Source organism: Emydura macquarii, unplaced genomic scaffold (assembly GCF_026122565.2).
Source record: "Emydura macquarii macquarii isolate MOO-44397 ecotype Brisbane River unplaced genomic scaffold, CSIRO-AGI_Emac_v2 contig_1119, whole genome shotgun sequence".
NCBI classification, from domain to species: Eukaryota; Metazoa; Chordata; order Testudines; family Chelidae; genus Emydura; species Emydura macquarii.
The window spans coordinates 16,766,664-16,787,127 of NW_027131256.1; the positions used below are offsets into that span (position 1 = coordinate 16,766,664).

Here is a 20,464-nt window from a genome sequence, read left to right on the forward strand (position 1 = left end):
CCTAGGTTTGAGGAGATCCTTGTTGAAATCCTGGTTAAGACAGCTTTGCTTACTTTTCAGAAATTAAAATTAAATTAAACTGAGCAGGAGTTGTTCTAACATGCATAATGCAGCGTATTAAAAGCAGTCATTTTAGTTGTATTCTAGGGCCATGAGAAGTGCGATGGGGCAGTCTACCTTTTAAGGGCAGTAATACTTAGTGGTCAGCCCACTGCCATGTGGCATGGCCCTTCAAGGGTTTGAAAGTTCTAGCAGACAGCTATATCTCTGAGTCTACGGAGGATATGCATAGAGAGGAAGCAGCCTCAGAAATGAGAGGCCCTTGGGAGGAAATCCCATCACTGTTGTTAATAATTGAAACCCTTGCAAAGGGGGCGCTTTGTGATAAAAACGTGTCTGGACATGTTTATAGTCTGATTGAAGGGAAACTGTGGTAGAGCTCACCTGTGGCTTCACAGCTGACCGAAACTGGTGTACTGGGGTGATTTCCACGCCATTACAAGAGGTTAAGGGCAACATGGCTAGCAGTGCAGTTGATAAAAACACCTGGAGATTACTCCCAAGATTCCTAGACTCCATTTTTCTTTTTTTATGTCTAAATAAAAAACAGTTCCTCTTCCCAAAATGTGAAATGTCAAACCCTAATTTTTTTATATGAAAGAAAAACATATTTTACAGTTGAAATGACTGAAAATGTACATGCACAGAAGTAACTTTGTCAAATTGCTTAAGACATGGCATTACAATGAAAATATAATTATCATCATTGCCCTTTGACACAGCATTTGATAAGTTAATAATGGGTCTTTTTAGAAGGATATTTACTTATATAGCTTTATATGAATAGTGAGTCAGCTCTGCTTTCAAAGTGTGGTTAATTTTCAAAACCATAGGAGGTTTCTGGATTTTAGAACGTGAAGCTAGTAGAATAAGGAAAATAAACTTTAAATAAACTTTAATATTTTTACTTGTCGTCTTAGTATGATTTTTGTAGCATCAGCCAAGTACGTCAGAGTGATGTACAAGCATTAGTGAATTAGGTCTCACCACATGGCCTTTGAGGTAAGTAAGTACTAGTGTCACCAATTTACAGAGGAGGAAACTGAGCCATAGCATTAAATACCTTGTCAAGGATTGCACATCAAGTCAGTGGCAGAGTGAGTAGTAAAACTCAAATCTTCTTTCTTCCAACATCTTAAGATATAAACACAAGACCATACTTACTTTCTGTTTATATCGTTCACTGTCTTTCTCCTATGATTCCATTTTCTGTGTATTTATTTTTACTGCTTTTACGTTTGTCATCACACAGGTACACAGAGTGTTCAGTATGCTTCTGGAAATCTCTCTCACTTATAGTATGTGGGTTTTTTTTTTTTTAAATAATCAATTATTGGCTACTATGAAGCCTGAATGGCCTGTAGAGATACAAACGCTGTTTTCCATGTTCGAGATTTATTTATTTGCCTTCTACAGGAAAGAGCATTTCACTTACAGTGGTTACCATAAAGAAGTCAGCGTTTACCATCCTATTGTAACAGGGTGACAAGATTCTGTGGTTGAGCCACCTCATTAGCAGCTGAGATCTTGTTTGATTCCTCCTAACTCATTGTGGCAGGTGTGACTAGGGTTAACTACAAATCTGGTATTAGGGAGGTGGGAATGGCCCTCAATGGATAGGGAAGTAAAAATACTTTCTGTTGTTCTTATGTAGTGCCTGTCATCTGCAGATCTCAGTGTACTTTCCAACGAAGAAAAGGTATCATTTCCCCCAGATTTTCAAATGAAATAGTTTGTATATGAAGTTATTTAGAGCTAATGAAGCTCTGTGCAATCAATTTTTTTCATTTCTCGATCATTTCTGCCAAGGAGAGGGGAGAGCATTCCAATGAATCCTAGATGTTACAGATGGAAAAGAGCCATTGGGACACCTATTGCATTGCTTTACAGCGCAGAATTGTTCCCAACCATTTGTTTTACAATGATTTAGGAGTAGTTTGGATGTTACAAGCATAGCACCCCAATCCTACAATTGAGTCAGAATCCAAGGGACTCCATATGGGAGCAAGGGCCCACTTCATGGAGTCAATTGTAGGATTGGGCTATAGTTTGAATATTCCAAGTCATGGGGTAACACCAGTTCCTTTGAAAGACAGATCATAGAGCTGTAACTCTCAACAACAGGAAACTTTTCCTGATGTTCATCCTAAATTTTCTTTTGCTTAATATCCTGTGTTTGCTCCTCATCCTCACTGATTCCTCTTTAACCATGGCACATACTTGTAGAAGGCTTTGTTGGGTTTACAGCTGCTGGCATGAAGATGCCTAGCTTTCTGTTTATTCATTTTCCATTGACAAAACAAGAAAATATTGTTTGGATTTTTTAATATAAAAGTTGCTTAAAACATAGCTTCTCAGCCTGTCTTGAGTTCAATCACAAGAAATAAGTACAAATCAAAATTTTCCTTTGAGAAGTATTTTGTACATATTTGTGTTACTTGTCTTTGTGTAGCAGAACTGCCAATTATATTTATTAGCCTTAAATATTAAACACCTGGCAGAATTCCATTGTATATAAATAAGACATTCGAGACCTGGAAGAATGCCATTTCTAATTCAGCCAGCTGGTGCTTTTTACAGTTTCATTCAGCACAGCACTACTGAATTTCACTGTACATTCAGAATCGTGTTAAATGACAATAGGAGTACATGTAGTGAATTGGGATTTCTATAGGAAATTCCATTGTGTAGTAATATATTGTTTCGAAAGACAAAGTGTACCAAGGAAATGATATATTACGCACCTGTTTGTGAAGTCTGATGTAAACACATTTTTGTGCTGGCAAAAGGAAAGCCAAAAACTGCAAAGATTTTCCAAACATGAATTTCATAATGCTACAGTGTGGCAAATATTATTCCCTCTTATTATGATAGTGGCCTTTTTCTCTTCAAATAATCTCTCCATAATTAGGGTTTTTTCTTTCTTCTTGAGCTGTACATGATATTGAAAAGGATAAGCTTATATTTTTAAGGTTGCTAAATTGGTATGATCATCTCTTTTATCTGCAAATGTAGGAATATATTTGGACTATGCCAGTTTGCTAAAACTGGGACAGATTAAGCCACAGACTTTACCTTTGCAAGTTATGCAGTGTGAAAATTCACTATGATATAAATTATTCATTCTGAGCTGCAGGTGAGGACACAAAATTGAAATAACAATTTGCACTTGTAAGGCACTTTTGTCGCAAAGATTTTCCTCATTTTACAGATGGGGACGCTAAGGTACAGATGGATTATTTGACTTGTCCCTAGATACCTGCCAAGCAAATGATAGTTAGGACTAGAACTGGTACCCAGACTCTAACCTGTGTACCATAGTCATTTTTTAATCATACCACCGTAAATTCCCTTCTCAGTAAATAAGTAGGGTTTAGGTAGATCAGGATTTATTTGATTGTCTTCCAGGAAAAACTTTGGTTGTTGCAGGAGGTTGTATTAGTGAATCATCAGATAGTTAAAAGGAAAAGCACTAAAAACTAATTTTAATAATAATAATTAATAATTATTGACCAGGAGCCCAGCGTCATGCTAGGAGTACTCCAGATGAAGTGAAAAACCCAAGGACATGGTTGCTTGTTACTAAAGATTTCAATGGAATTTTTCATCAGCCCAAGGACAGCTCTGCTCAGTGCCTTGGCAAGTTCCAACTTGGATAAAATTCTGTTCACTGAAGTACGCATTGTGCTAAACAGCTGCTGTATTGTATTCCTTAAGTAGCTTCGGTGAAGTAGAGAATTGTCCTATATCTGGTTTGTAAAGTGCCTTCGGATGAAAGGTGCTGTTTTTATGTACTAAGATAACCACTAGAGACCTCAGCCAGGGGGCTTATTGTGATAGAACACTTTACAAAATCTAATAGCTTTTTAAATAGTTTTCATATCTTAAAAAATTGAAATCTCTTTACCAAGAAGTACAGTTAAAAGGAAAGAACCGTAAATATAGTTTTGTTTGCCTAATTTCTGAACTGGGCATCTAAATGGTGTATTTGGAAATCTTGTTACATCCCCTATGTTAGAAAGTTAAGTGTTCATACAGTTTCTTCAGAAGAGCTGTATTTATTTTTTCGTGATTTAGCAAATGTTGCTTTCAGGAGTGTAAAAGGCAAATATCTTGAAATGGAATCAGATGGACTATTAAGTGTCTAGTCACTGAACCAGAGAGATGCAAAAATAGTAATAACTAAAGCATATGAAGATAAGTGAAGGATTTCTTACTTTGGTCTAATATCCCCATCTTTTTGTCTTGCAGACACACATGTATGTATATAACATATCTGTGTGTGTCTATATAACGTGCATACTTTTTCGAAGCTGAAAGGAGAGGTTCCCTTCTTTTGTATCCTTCCAAATGCAGGGTAATATCACATTCCCTTAAGCTAAAAGTGAAAGAAACAGACTGTTCCCCTACACTGGAAGAAAAATAGACCGAGATGTTGGAGGATAGTCAGAATTTATGTATTATGTAGAATTTGTGTAAATCCTTAATTGCTATGCTCTGTCTTAACTAGGTCTGTTTAGTTAAAAATGGGTGTTTCAATTATTGTGGTTGTGTATTTTATTGGTATTCGATTTTTACAGTAGATAGAGACCATTTTCATACACAGTTTCCAAAGTACTGCTATATAGAGGAAGCAAACATTTATATGAGCATGTTCTGTTAAGATATGGGCAAAAATGGATAGCTTTTTGTTCCTAAAAGCTTGCTGTCAGCATTTGTTTTTCAGAAAACCCACGCAAAAATTGGAAGTAGTTTGGTTCATGTCCTATCTTATCAGAACATAGAAAGCTTGAGGAAGACAGGGTTGGGTAAGGTTTTTTTCTTCTGATTTTGCCCATTTCTTTTGCAAATAAGTATGGACAAATCTGGAGATGTGCTTGTCTAGTGAAAGTTTGTTGGTTGGGCTCTTGTTTTCCTAACTAAAACTAACGCCCGGATATTTTGCATCTGTATCTTGCTCTATCAAAATCTTCCAACAGAGAATGGGAGAAGCTTAGATAAATGGTTCTGATTTTGTCCCCATTCTAATTCTAATATTGTTTTACTTAGTCCAGGTTAAATGTAACTTTTGGGTAGAATAAGAACATAGTTCTGCTCTTAGAGACACATGGAATTTCTCAATGCTTATTGTTTTGCTTTCCTTCCACCTCCCAAATCCTACACACTTCAGTGGGATGCCTTTACAGAGAGGGAGAGCAGAATACTGAATCTAGGTCCGTCATATTAATCTGAGAACAGAATTCTGTGGTAATTAGTTTTGTGCTTGTACGTCTTTCTTTAAACAATGTGACAATGTCTTCTCTGTTCGGCTTAATTTTTTTTTATGGTAATGCTATTTCATCTGCACTGTACATTTAGTTAGCATGAAAGCACAGTCTGTTGAAAAGGCGTTAGAAAAGCACATAAGGGTCTGTATGGATTTGTGCATTTTGTTAGGGTGGTGATTTTTATGCATGTATATTTTAATGGGAAAAGTATTGGAATGCATCTCCATTCTCTTGTGTATGAAATAGATTTTTTTCCCCAATCTGGAGAAGGAAAACAGAAGACCCAAGCCTGCTAAGCAATTTTCGTTGGCTCTTGAACACCAAATATAGAGGAAATTAATGAAAAAATAGCTAAACCTTCCAAATTTGATCATGTAGTCTCTGGTCTCAACTGATAGGTATTTATGAGATTCAGCCTCAGTGATTTTAGCAACACCATTAGGACAATGTTTAAATATTGAAGATCTGATTTGGAATATTTTTTCTATTATGTTAGTCAGAAATAGGGTTTTCTTTAACTCAGGCATTCAGAATTCTTGGTTCCAATCAACATTTTCTTAAAATTTTAGCCAATATATGAAATTATTCCATTTGTTTGAATTCTTTTATGCCCCTGTCACTCTGTCTGGAGTGTTCATTACCATGAGTGACAACCACAGGGCAGACTGTCAAAAAATAGGGCAGACACCCCAAAATGGTGGTATGTTCTATAATTAGATTTCACCAGCCCAGTAACAAATGTGAACTCCTGAAGCACTATAACAGTCTTACCATGGAATTGCAGATAGACTGGAATGCCCAAGAGGAATATCTTGCCACCCAGGCATGCTGGACTAAGTGACAGTTTGCTATATCCCAAAGATGACAAGTGTCAGGTTTCTCCCAGTCCCAAGAGACCAGTCATTTACCCCAGGTCAGTTTGTATCTCAGATCTCACACTAACGACAACGCTTGTAGCCAATCCTATAGTAAACTAATTAAGGATTCATTAACTAGGAAAACGAAATGAGAGATTTATTTACAAATTAAAGCAGGCAACATGTACACACAAAAGAGTTACAGTCTGTTGTTCCAAAAGATTACAGTTGTAGTAATCTGTCAGCACTGAATGTCTTTTAGGGCTAAAGCAGATTGACCCTGGGGACCTGTTTCTGCTTCTGTTTCATAACTCCAACCCTGTGCGAATCCTAACAGCAAAAAGAGAGAGAGATCCAGTTTCTCCTTGTCAGGGATTTTTATCCCCTCCATCCCAGAGTCCAAACTGATGGGATGGGTTCATATGTAGGTCTTGCCTTCCTGGAGGGAATTAGGAATGCAGTCAATAGGGCTTCTGTCCTTTGAGGCTACGCAATATCTCATTTGCCTTCAATGGGCCATCTTGTATGCAGGATTGGCTCTTTACTTTAATTAATGTTGCTTTTCCTGTTTTGGGGAGTTACACAATTAAAGAGGTTTACAATGAAAAGATTCAATATAATTTTATACCATAGGCTATAGAGGTTTATATGTGGGATCAATACATGCAGCATCCTATCCAATCAACACTAAACACATTCTTATCAACTTAATATCTAATATTTATTTTGATGATGCTAACACACAGGTAAGCAAGACAAGTTTCTAGCTATGTATTTGGAAGTGTTCAGTGAGGCCTTGGCATGAGCTGGCACTTGGTCTGCCAGCATCACAGCCCCATCTCACACTATACCACAATGTGCACTAGGGGAGTCCTGGACGGTCTTTGCAATTTACATGTTACTTTTCGGGTCCCCTACAAAATCCTGCATTGCCATTGTCCAAGGATTTCTACATGTAATGTTTTGGCATTCACATAATAACTCAGCCATATTTACCTTATTATTTCTTGCCCTTCCCAGTTCTGCATGTTGGGATGTTGAATGGTTACTGTATGATGAAATGAAAGGGAAGATACAGGGACTGTGGTATCATGATACTTTCCATACCGATCCGTATTTGCCCAAGTTAAAACATTTACTAGAAAACTAAGTACTGTCATCTTAAAAACAAAATGGCGCACACATTCATTTTTATCTTCAATGTTTGAAATGCTCTTTCCAAAAATGTTGTTAAAAAACATACAAAATCATATGAGGTCTTTAACAGGGTGGAAAGTAGAAATTAAATAAAAGTATGAGTGTATTTCCCATATCATACATAGATAGCGATTTAGGGCCTGATCCTCCAAAACCCTAACTCACAAAAATAGTCCTTCTCACAAGGGTGGTCGAGTTAAAATTAACCAGACTACTATACTTGAATGAGCGATGAATGTTCTTGAGCATAAAGTTTTCAGGTTCATCCCTTATGTTGCAATGATATATAGTAGATAAGGTATTTAATATTGCCAATTATATTTTAGCTAATTAAGGAGGAAAAAAGCAGAACATTTCTGAAATGTTTTAATAGTGCCACAAAATTTTAACTAAAAAGAAAGAAGTACTTTTGTGCTAATGGTCATGGTTTGGCTAGTAGGGTTTGTTTGTTTATTTAGGTTTTTTTTTTTTTATTTATAACAGTATTTGTACTGTTTTTCAGCAAGCTTTGATTCTGATTTGGAAGCCTCATAGCAGAAAGAGGTCTCTTCCAGTGTCTCCACCTCCAGGGCCTGTTCCTATTCCTGTTAAAGTTAATGGCACTGCTCCTTTGGAGAGCAAGATTAAGGGCCTTAGGTTAGTTTCAGTTTCCACCAAATGGAGAATCAAGGGTTTATGTGAGATACCTTGCAAAGGTCTTTCCGTAGCTCTTGATGGTTACATAGTGCTCAGTTTTCTCACTACCAGATATTTTGTTTACTCTTACAATTTGGGTAGGATCTCAGTAGAACCAAGCTTTAATTAAGAAAATACTGGTTGACTGAATTTTTTTAATTCAAAAAGCAGTGAAGTGAAGTGAAATGCACTCACTATCGATTAGTGACACTAATTAATTCTATCAACTGTACTTGTTCAGGGTGTGATATAGGGCTTGTCAAAATTTTTCCAAACTGTTTTTGATGGAAAATTGGTTTTTTGACACAACAAATTTTTTTCACACAAACTATCTGCTTTCTGCTGATAATTTTGAGTGTTCTGGTCAAACTTTTTGTTTGAAATCCAGTCTTCGTTTTCTTGAGAAAGAATCAAAATTTTCTATCAAGAAATATATCCATTTTCTAACCAGGTCTAATATAATACAAATTAATATGAATTACTATGCCTGTCCATTATTGGTGACAGGCGATCTCTACCTCTAGGAACTGAATTACATCAAGGATGCTCAGGACTTCCGAATATCAGGCCACTTAGGTGCTGAAATATGGCTATAGATACCGAACTGTAGGCACTTGTGTTTACAATGTAAGCCAGAACTGGATTACACAAGAATTATAAATTAAAAAAAAAAAAATTAAATAAAACTCACCCATTGCCTACACTAATCCTGTAGATTTTAGGCACTGAAACTGAGCTGTGCGTTATTAAAATGTTCCATTACTTTTGGTTTACCATTCGTTGGTGCAATTACTTGGCAACCAAGCAAACAATGATATTATTAGTCCCTTTGTATTCAGTCAGTAAAATTTTAATGTTCTCATACAGACTATCTGAAATCCGAGATTCCCGCTGCAGTGATTGTATTGTTTGGAAAGGGAATTGTTTGAATAAATGGCAGAAGGCAGGAAAAATAGTATAAAAATGTGTATCTATTCATCTCCCAGACATATGTACTAAAGACGTTTTTCCTTCTTTGCTGCAAACTTTTACTGAGTACTGTGGAGAAAATCACGAGACCGAGCATTACAAAAGTGTTGAACATTATCAAATTCTGTTGCCTCTGCTAGGAGCTCTGTGCTGGTGCTTCTGCTGTTGCCGGTGTGAGGAGCTCACAGGTGGTACAAGTCAATTATGCTGACGACAAGAATATCAGACAAAATTTATTTTTTTTATGTGGAATTAGGTGGTGACTTCCCCCCTTCTGCTCAGCATGTCTGGGGCTTGTTAGGACACGAAACAATCTTCATGTGCTTCCAGTATCTGTGCTTCCAGTTGTTGGTTTCCCTTTGATTTTTCTCAGCAACATGTTCTTGGTGTGTTTTATAGGGGGGTATGGTGCTGTGTGTCTGATATGTTCATTTATATATATTTTAACTACCAACCATTACAAAAACAGTGGTCTAAACATAAGGAATAGTTGAAAGAAATGTAAACAGTGCTTGTGTCAAATCACATCAAATATGACATTTTTGTAACAAATAAATAATAAAGAAACTTGTAAAAATATATTGTTCAGCCTATTGCCTAAGACTATCTAAGGAATTTAAGGGAGTTAGACCCATGACTCCTATTGAAATTCAATGGAAATTAGGCTTCCTTTAGGTGCCTTTGAAAATCTCAATCATACTGTTTAATAGGTTGTTGCTTACTTATGGTAATGGTGATGCAGAGCACAGTATGCAAACAATGCTATGATCTGAAGCCAAGTTGGACATAGTCTAGAAGTAACGTAGTGTGGACCGGATTCTCTTCTGAGTTACACCAGCGAAAAAGCAAAGTAACTCCATTGAGGAGAATGAAGTTGCTCTGGATTGTACACTGCTATAACCAAGACCAAAATTCAGTTTTCGGTCTCATCTGTCATTGTTGGTTAAATTATATAAATATAGGGTGACCAGATGTCCTGATTTTATAGGGACAGTCCTGATATTCAGGGCTTTTTCTTATATAGGCGCCTATTACCCCTCATCCTCCTGTCCTGATTTTTCACACTTGCTATCTGGTCTCCCTATATAAATACAAAATCCTATTTACTTGCCAATGTCGCAACCAACTCTCTTCCTCAACCTCTTCACAAAACTGCCACCCCACTCCAAACTTTCTACAACTAAATAATGGCCATTCATTACTTCTTTAATCAGTTGCCCCCTCTAGATCTTTTTCCTAATCCCTGTCGTAAAAGAAAATTGTCTAGTCACAATTTCACTGCTCCATTTTAATGCTGCCATGAGCCTATTCTGCTATATAATCTTTCTATCCACCTTGCTTCCTTGACTCAGAGTGGACCCTTAGTGTGATATTGCAGAATAAGGGTTTAATGTAACAGTGTAGCTGGTGGCAGGTTATACGGAGATGTGGAAAGCGTGAATGAAAGGATCAAAGAAATGTCATGGTTGAGTGTGTCCATATAGTCTCATGCCCAAACAGTTTCCTATGTATCATATATTTCTGGGTTGGATTTTCTGGGTCTCTGAGGTAAGCAAACCTTTTTTGTTTGTTCTGTATAGTGCTATGTATACTAACAGTATTAGAATAATCATCCTGAGGGAAGGAGGCAAGAAAAAGTCTTGTCCAGAGGCAATAGGATAACCGGGTGAGGGTGCTGAGTTGGAATCATCTGAGAAATATATAACTTCAGATTGGAACACTTCAAAAATACCTAATTTTGGACAGCTGGGAAGAGCCAAAGTTTGAGTGGTCTTTCCACACGGTTGATAAGTTCCTGTCATTTGGCCTCTTTATGCTGATGGTACTTAGTTTTAAACATCTCTCAACACATTTTAATGACTTCTCTCCATCCTCCTTTCCTGATTATCTTGACGAAGTAAATGTGTGGCTCGCTCTCTCCTTCTTTCAACAAAACATTTTCAAAGATAAAAATGCTATCTTGAGAAAAGAGGCACATCCTCAAGCACAGCTGTCTCCTCCAGTTTTTTCCTGAACTCAGACCTCCTGTTTGCCTCAGTCTGTAATTATCTGCCTTGAACTTGAATTTTTCTTCTTCCTCATGTCATGTTTCTGCCACATCATTACCTATCTATGCCACTGCTTTATTTCCACTTCTGCCTAGATCTTTACCTAGGTCGTCGTCATCATCTCCTCATATTGGCTATTGTATTTTCCTTTTCTGTGACATCTTGAAGTCCAAGCTTTCAAGGTCCTTGCACAGTCAGAATGCTGCCCTCTACTTCACATGCACAAAGAACTGTGATCATATCACTGCAGTTCTCAAATAACTCCACTGGGGTTTGTATTTACTGGTATTTCTGGGTCCAGTTCAGAAGTGTCCTATTATTTGTAAAGGCTTCCATACTCTTTTCATTTTGTGTCTTTCTAATCTTCTCTCCACTTTATCTCTGGCCCTTTTCATAATCTCACTACTAAAATGACAGCCTTCCCCACTGCAACTCGTATTATCTGTCTCTCTTCAGTTTTTACACTCTATTTTCAAATTTCAGCTGAAAGCAACTTATTCTCATGTTTGTTCTTTATTTCTCTCTTCCTCAACTAAGCTTTCTACCTAGTTCTGTGATTTCAGTCTATAAATCATTACATGTAAAATTACATTCTCTCTTATCAAAGATGCTGTGTAACGATGCTCTGAAATAGGGTGCTTAATTGTTTCCCCTTTGATACTTAGCCTTTAACTGGTACAATAATCAGAAAATATTTGACTGGCATTTACCTCTCCCTAACAAGCTGAAATATCCATATACTATAATTAGAAGTTCAAGTGGCTATTTATTTTATCAGTTACCAACATGTGATTAAAAAATAGAAACACGTTTACTGGTGCCAACAAGCAGTGCTGCATGTTAGGAGACCTGAATTTATTTGAGCATTAGCTGATCTTCCTTTTCTATACCAACAGAGTTCAAGTGCATCATAAAGGGAGTACCATAACTGCAGCTCTGGTGGGAGGTTGATGATTTATATCTCAGTGACCTTTACATTAAAGAGAGCTTGCTTGCTCACTCTTCTGATAGTATGAACTAGGGCATGAATGTAGCACTTAGCAACAGTTAAACAACATGGAGCCTTGGGATTAGCCATGTTCAGAGCAATCTCGGTCATGAGAAGTCCCATAGGATATGATTGATCAAAAAGGCAGATATAAATTATGCATATATGCTTTCATAGGATTAGAAGTTTTATAGTAAATGTGGCTGGGTTGTCCTTCATTTAAGTCAGTAAAGTTAGCACTAAGAACAGCTGTCTCATTTAGTCAGGATTGCTAACTTGTGCGATTGTATTGTATTGTGCGATTGTATTGTATTGCGCTATTGTATGAGAGAGACAAGGTGGTTAGAGTAATAACTTTAACTGGAGAAAAAGAGAAGTTTTTGAGCTCTTTGGAACTGAATAAGAGCTCTTTGGAGAGCTCATGTCCTTTTCATCAACAGACACTGGTCCAATACAAGATATCACCTCAACCTGCTTTGTCTCTTGCATGAAGAGTATAATTTAGGGCTCATAATACTGCATTTTGGGGCCCACTGATGTATCTATTGAAGTCAATAGGAAACATTTTAACTTCAATAGAAACAGAAATGAGCTCTTTATTCAGAAGTGTCTCAGTATTTGGAGTCTTGCTGTTTGTGCAAGTGGACTGAAATGGCAGTCTGCAATAATTTACATGCAATTTGGCCTTCACTACAAATTAATGAAATTATAATTGCTCTTTGCAACCTTTTATGTGGAGAAGATACAGTTGCTGTTTGCTTTATGATACAATTTATATGTCTACATTCAAGTGCTTATGTAAACATGGCAGATTAGAAAGGTGTTGGGTTAGGGTGGGGGGAGAACTGCAATGAAATTACTTTAGTAAAATCACATCTTCTATTTAGATGATTCAATTCTGCAAATAGAGTTCCTATTTTGTTTGTATTTTCCATAGGAAGTGTATATTAATGTATATATTAATGTAGATGGTGGTAAATAAATCAATTGTAAATGATTGTGAACTGCTTTAAATTTCCAGAAAAATACCTGTTCTTCAAGTGCTGGTCCCTATTTATATTCAGCTGTGGCTACTCATGCACTCCATGCACCTGAGACCAGAGGAATTTTTGCTAACAGTGTCCTTTGGTCTGCATTTGTGCTCTTTCTCTCCTTGTGCTTTGACTGAGGGTATAAGGGGTGGTGTGGACTGACTGCCTCTCCAGTTCCTTTCTGACCCTTCAACTTCTAATCTCTAAATATTGCAAATATAAAGATTTGTGATTAGTTCTTAGTTGTTAGTAGTTAGTTTAGCCTGAGGTTTTGGGATCCTCTCATTCCAAGCCCTCTCCCCCCATGCACACTCCCCGGTACAAGGCAAAGAGTATGTCCAGGATTACTGGCTTCAAAAACTGTATTTCCTGCCACCAGTCCTTCCCAGTTTAGCGATGACCATTAAAGGTGCCTTTACTGCCTTAGAGAAGCTCATACGTCCACTAAGTGCTGTATCTGCTGCTCTCTTCCCAGCCTAACCTAGCAAGCGCAGGAGTTCAGACTTTGGAAGCACCTCATGGAGAGTGCATAAAGGCCCCAGTCTGATCTGGGCTGGGCAGACCCTCTTTCCCCCATACACTGGGCAGAGGTATTGAGGAGCAAGCTGCTAGCACTACCATTTGTGATACAGAGGTGATCAAGACTCACTATGAGGGTAGAAAGCCCTCTCAAAAGCCTAAAGAGAAATCCCCCTCCAGAACCACCTCCAAGAGGAGGACTTCTTCCCAACACTTTCCAAGCCAGGTGACTCTGTGCCCAGTTCTGGAAGGATCAAGATCCCACAAGAGTCACTATTCTGACCTGTACGCTCCAAAGATTGAGTGTCTTTATATTGACCATATCAATTGCACCATTGACAGGAGCGGGACCTTTGGTACTGAGCAAGAAGAGACCTGAGCCAAGACCAGGACAACAACTGGTGCTGACAAAGTACAAGCACCAAAAACCACATGCACCATCATTCTCACATAAGGAGACATCAACTTTCAAGGACCTTTCTACACTAGTTCTGAAGATGCACAGGGAGAAGAGTCTTCCTTCTCTCCCACCCCCAGTGACTGGGGATAGATAGATACACTACTCAGGATGATATCATCATGCTTCAGGATTCAGAATCTCCCCTTCTATCACATCCAATCTTTACAAGGGACATGCTGATACCATCAATCCATGAACATTATGACAGAAGTCATTCCCCTGTTCCTTCTGTTAGTTGGGGTATTTCTGCATCAATGGTACTGATGGCACCACTATTACAAATGGAACCTAAATTTTCCTCTTTGGGTGAATCTGACATTGGGAGGGACCAATATCACCTCCACTGAGAGATGTGAGTCCAGTTAGAGAATCCAGAATCTCCTTGATCTCAGAGGATGGTGTATCCCCTTTGGGACTGTTGGGGCCTTTGAGGCCAGCAACCAATGCTGGATCCTTCTCACTGACCTTACTAGGTGCCAAAGGACCTGTCCCTGCAATGTCCTGAATTGGTACAGCCAAGGGAGCAGAGTTTTTCCCCACTCATCCTGCCCCACACCTTTTTGGTGGTTCAAGCTGCCAACTGAAAGGAGTAGACATTGGCACCCAAGGTCCATCCTCTCAGATAAAAAGGCCAAATATTTGGACCTCCTCGGAAGGTATTTAAATCAAATAGCCAATTACCATGCCTTGCTGTCAAAATATGATATTGTGAACTACTCTCTGATTTCAGAATTCGGAGGCAAGTAGACTTAGGAGGATAGAGCACAATTTTAAGCCCTTATCAAGGAGAGTAGATTGGTGGCTAGAACATCCCTATAGAGTACAGTTGACAGCCTCAAGGTCAATGGCAACTGCATCATTATGCCATGCAAATCCTGACTTCATTCTCCAGGGAAGTTCAATCCACTGTGGAGGATTTGAAGGAAATAGCTTATTTAATGAAAAGACTGAATCTTTATGGTCATAGAAAGATTCAAGGGTGACCCTCTGCTCCCTGGGGATATATATGGTGACACTGAAGTGGAAGTGTCATAGGCAGCTTCACAAGCCTAGATCAGTACCACAAGCCCGACTATCACCAAAGGGGATATGAACTACCACAGAAGTGGCAGAGATGTAGAGAATAAAACACAGCACTCCTCCTTTCCAACCTCTTGTCAAGAAATAATTTTGACAGGAGCTCTGAGAGCTGTGATGCATCTCAGAGCCATGCAATTTGGTGGCCGCTCTGATGCTGCCTAGGGGTATTGTTGTGAGGCACCTTGCCATGTGGAAGCCTTGTCTGTGCCTACTGTGAATCAGTTCCCTAGTGCCACCAGCCTCTGGCAACACAATCACAGCCTTTCAGGCCTCACTTTCTCTTTACAAGTTAATGACAGGCACGTTACAACCTCCGAGCAGTCCCCTGAAGTGCCCAGTCCCTGTTTCACTGGACATTTTCAGAATTCACAGGTCTACTACTCCCAAAGGAATAGTACATATCAGCTTACCAGTTTCACTATTCTGCTCAACGCACAGCACCTAGATATGTTTATAGTAGAAACAAGAAGTATATTTAACGAAGAAGAGAGATTCAAATAATAACAAGTAGATGGAAGTATTGAAAACAAAGGGTCACATACAAAATAAAATCTTAACATGCATTCCAGAATCTAGTATTACTCACGACTGTTTTTTCGGCCAGGTATGCTGTGAGACTTTTTTCATCAAACAACCCATGCTCCATTTGTCCCCTCAGTAAAGGATGCTGAGCATAGTTCTCTGCCAACAGTTATAGTCCAAAAATTCATTGTCTTCACTTGTAAATAGGACTTCTTCCAGCTGGTTTTTCTCTACTTGTAAATTCCCTCTGTGGAAGATCTCACAATCCCCTCATTAGCATTCAGCTCAGACTGAGATAGCTGTCCACTGTGAACCATACAATATTCAATTGACATGTAGACAGAGAGACGGATTTCTTTCAGGCAAGAGACGTTTGTCCTGTTTCTGACCAGGTTTCTGGCCAGCTGCAAGACACAGACCTTAACAACGTAATTGTTAGTATACATAAATACAACTCCTTACATATTATCTGTGCCTACATTTCACAGTAATCAAGATTCAGCAGGACAGAGCAGTGATCATCCTTGTTTTCAGATGGCCTGGACAATTTTGGTTGCACCATGCTTCTCCAGTTGTCAGCTATCCACCCATCAGCATTCAGTCTTTTCCAGACCCATTGACACAGGACAAGGGCAAGATCAAACATCCCAATCCAGACTATCTCCACTTTATAGCTTGGGATTTGCATGGGTGTTGAACCTAGAGCAGACACGTTTGGTAACAATTCAGTCCATCCTTAACAATAGCAGGAAGGAATCCATCAGAAAGTGCCATTTAGCTAAATGGAAGAGATTCCCTAGTTGGTCTCAGTATTGCCACATAGGGCCCCATACCCTCCTACTCAGTGGGTGGTGCTTGTTAGTCACCCACAGTAGAATATGCATAGGTCAAGTCATATCTTTTTCTCTTCAAGCAATGATTCCTATCTTGTACAATAACTGGAGTTCTTTAAGATGTGTTCTGTATTCCACTACATGCACTACTCCTCCTCTCTGTCAAATCCTTCACTCATGATTTGTGATAGAGAAGGAACTGGAGAGATGCTTACTCAGCATTGCTCCTTATACCCTTGGTCCAGAGAACAAGGAAAGGAAGAGTTCAGTCACAGACCAATGGATGCTGCTAGCAAAAATGACCATCTCAGGTGCATGACTACACCAGAGTGGAATACAGATAGGGACCACACATCTCAAAGAATTCCAGTTACTATAGAGATTAGTAACTGTTCTTTATAAATTGTCTAATTTTAATCTTAATTGCGAGATTTCAATAATTGACCTTTTTTCCCCTGAAAATCCTAATTTCATAGTTAAAGTGCAAGAGCTGACGATTAACATGTAAATTATATTTTACTTTTAGTCTTTGTCCACACACAGAAATTGCACTGGTATAATTTAAATCTGCTTTTTTAACTGACATAGTTGATCCCATGCAAACCCCTATGTGGACACTTTTAGTTTGGTGTAATTGTAGCATATATTTTGTTCAATATTTTCATGTAGACTGGTTCTTAGAAGTCCTGAAATGCTGATTATTAGAACTGAAAGCTGGGATTAACTATTCCTTGGTTTTATTCCTGACTTGGCCACTGACTTGCTGCGTGACTTTTGAAAGGTCGATAGACTCTTCTGTGACTCAGTTTCTCCACCTGTAAAGCATTGGTAATACTTACCTGTCTAGCAAGGATTTTGTGAGGCTTAGTGAGTTAATGCTTACTATGGAATACTTTGAGATCATTGGATGGCAGATGCTGTATCAGATGAATGCTGATCAGAATCAAAACTTAAATGCAACATTGATGTGGGACTGCTGAGGAAGGCATTTCCATGGAAAAAATTTAGATCTGTCCTGAAGAGTAAGTATGGTTCCTCTGAAAATACTTATTTCCATCTACTTCACACAGTCCAAAATTTGTACTGTGCAGGCGCTCTGTTTTAAGGCTTAGTCTCCCCAGCCGTAATATGTCAGGTTGCTGCCATAACACATACTGTTTGCATTTTTAATGGGGTGTGTGTCTGTGTGTGTCTAAGAGTGAAAGTGATGGATAAGATGGATTTCTGTAGTTGCTAAAAACAGCCGGACTTCAATATGACGACAGTTGTATTCCTGTGTGTATGTGTAGTCCCCCTTAAATCTAGAAGAATAAGGTTTGGGAATTGTAACAGGTGTTTTATAAGTCTTGGGTTGGGTTTGTTTTGTTTGTTTATTTGTTTTTGTCTTTTTTTTTTTTTTAATGGATGATTTTTTTTCTCTGTAAAATAACCTGCAAATACTTGTGTTTAACAATGTGGGAGCAGAAACTGGGACTGGTTCATAAATATTTTGCAAATAGGGAAAAAATAAATGTGTCAAATAAAATATCAAAAAATATTTATAAGATGATATCAGATTCATAAGATACCATTATGATGAGTATGGTGTAAGAGCCTATCTAGCACTGGGACTACCTGAGTAATTAGGATGCTATGAAAGGTAAGGCAGTGATATTTTTATTAATAATTGTGGTAGCAAAGCTAAAGTGCACTGGGTCATGGTCCCAGGTGAAATAAACAGAAATCTCTGAAGTAGGTTGCTTTTTTGTGAGAGTCATCAAAAGAAACTGTTCTAGTCCTAAAAATTCATTATGAACTAATGAATTCCCACAGTGTCTAGTGATAGACCATCAATTTCTCTTGAGATGTCGTTTTAAATCTTGTAAGGGACTCTTTTTAACTGTTTGGAGTAACTACGTATGAGGATATATATATATATAGTGATGAACATTAAAAAGACATCACTGGTTACCATTTAACATGTGGTGTACCTCATCCGGGGCATCAAATGCCCCAATAACAACTATGTTGGTGAAAGCAAACAATCACTATGCTCTTCAATGAACTCACACAGAAAAATTAGAAAAGACAAAATCACCTGTGGGCAAACACTTTTCACAAAGCAGTCACTCCATATCTAACCTCTGTCTTTGTCCTCGAAGGAAACCTCCGCAACACCTTCAAAAGATGAACCTGGCAACCTAAATTCCTAACTTTGCTAGATACTTCAATCATGGAATCAGTAAAGACACTGGTTTATGTCATCTTATAACAATATGTAGCCCACTAACCCTTCTTTGTCTTATGACTGCAGAGGTGCTACAAGCTGATTTCATCCTGAATTGTCTCTTGAAATATATATTAACGCCTTATGCTTAACAATGTGTTCCACCTTGTATTTAGCTGTGACACTCGCATTACCTTTCCCAGGCCTGAAGAAGAGCTCCATATAGTTTGAAAGCTTGTCTCTCTCACCAACAGAAGTTGGTCCAATAAAAGATATGTTACCTCACCCATCTTGTCTCTCTTATTTAAAAAGTCAACATTTAACAATTACCATAGTTCTAAGTGTGGGGAAATAACTATAATTTTTCTTGTGTACTGCCTTGTAGTAATTTGATAAATGTTGACTACTTAATGGTAACTGCTATATGTGTTTAAAGTGTTCATGGGAACAGAAGCATACGTTTGACAAGGTTTTCCCATCAAATTTCTAGGTAAAGCAGGGAAATTTTCTAGAGTGGGGGGTCAGACCCTTCATTTATATTGTTTGCTCATAATGTGAAGCTCTAAATGCAATTACTATTGCTGTTGACATAATCAATGTACTTAATATATTTCTTTCTTTTCTTTTTTTCAGTGGGAAGAGATTAGTGGAGTTGATGAACATTATACACCAATCAGAACTTACCAGGTGTGCAATGTTATGGATCACAGCCAGAACAACTGGCTGAGAACAAACTGGATTCCACGCAACTCAGCTCAGAAAATCTATGTGGAGCTCAAGTTTACCTTGAGGGACTGTAATAGCATTCCTCTGGTTCTGGGCACTTGCAAAGAGACCTTCAATCTCTATTATATGGAGTCTGATGATGACCATTCGGTCAAGTTCAGAGAACATCAGTTTACAAAAATTGACACCATTGCAGCTGACGAGAGCTTCACCCAAATGGATCTTGGGGATCGAATTCTGAAGCTCAATACGGAAGTTCGTGAGGTGGGACGTGTCAGCAGGAAAGGTTTTTACTTGGCTTTTCAAGATGTGGGTGCATGTGTTGCCTTAGTATCTGTGCGAGTGTACTTCAAGAAGTGCCCTTTCACTGTAAAAAACCTGGCCATGTTTCCAGATACAATACCTATGGACTCACAGTCGCTGGTGGAAGTGCAAGGTTCTTGTGTCAACCATTCCAAGGAAGAAGACCCACCCAAGATGTATTGCAGTACAGAAGGAGAATGGCTAGTGCCCATAGGGAAGTGCTTGTGTAATGCTGGCTATGAAGAAAGAGGCTATGAATGCCAAGGTAACAACGCACTTAACGCTCACAGTTCAGTTATTAGCAGGAGTTTCACTATCTGTCCATGATCTGGCCTATATTGGCTTATATTAATTTTTCCCAAGCTAATAAAATAGGTTTATGAGATCACAAAATTGCACATTAAAATAGTTCTTGGTTAAATAACATTATTTACATAAATTAAACATCTGTATTTACTAGGGTTGAGTAAATAATTCAGAACTAATACTGTATTCAGCAAATCTCGCCTGGCTTACTTCTCACAGACTGTCTATCGGCACATTGCAACTTCCTCAAATGTATATGTTGTGTCAAAGTATTTGAAACTTTTTAACTCTGGCTTGCCTGTTTGCAGTCCTCTCTGTTTACTATTTGGTACTTGAGTTGTGTTGGTTAGTCATGACCTGTCAGGTAAAACACATGGTGGTGTTTCTGGTTCCAAATTGGTTAAGTGTGCAAATGCT

At 38.3% G+C, this 20,464-nt stretch overlaps 1 protein-coding gene across 7 annotated transcripts in view; it reads left to right on the top strand.

Moving 5' to 3' along the window:
- EPHA3 (EPH receptor A3) overlaps positions 1 to 20,464 on the top strand; it is a 550,981-nt gene that overhangs the window by 326,387 nt on the left and 204,130 nt on the right. For all 7 annotated transcript variants that reach the window (XM_067546251.1, XM_067546250.1, XM_067546247.1 and 4 more), the window contains one exon: positions 19,346 to 20,006. In XM_067546251.1, the coding sequence (XP_067402352.1) occupies positions 19,346 to 20,006 (661 nt within the window). The remainder of the gene's footprint in view (positions 1 to 19,345; positions 20,007 to 20,464) is intronic.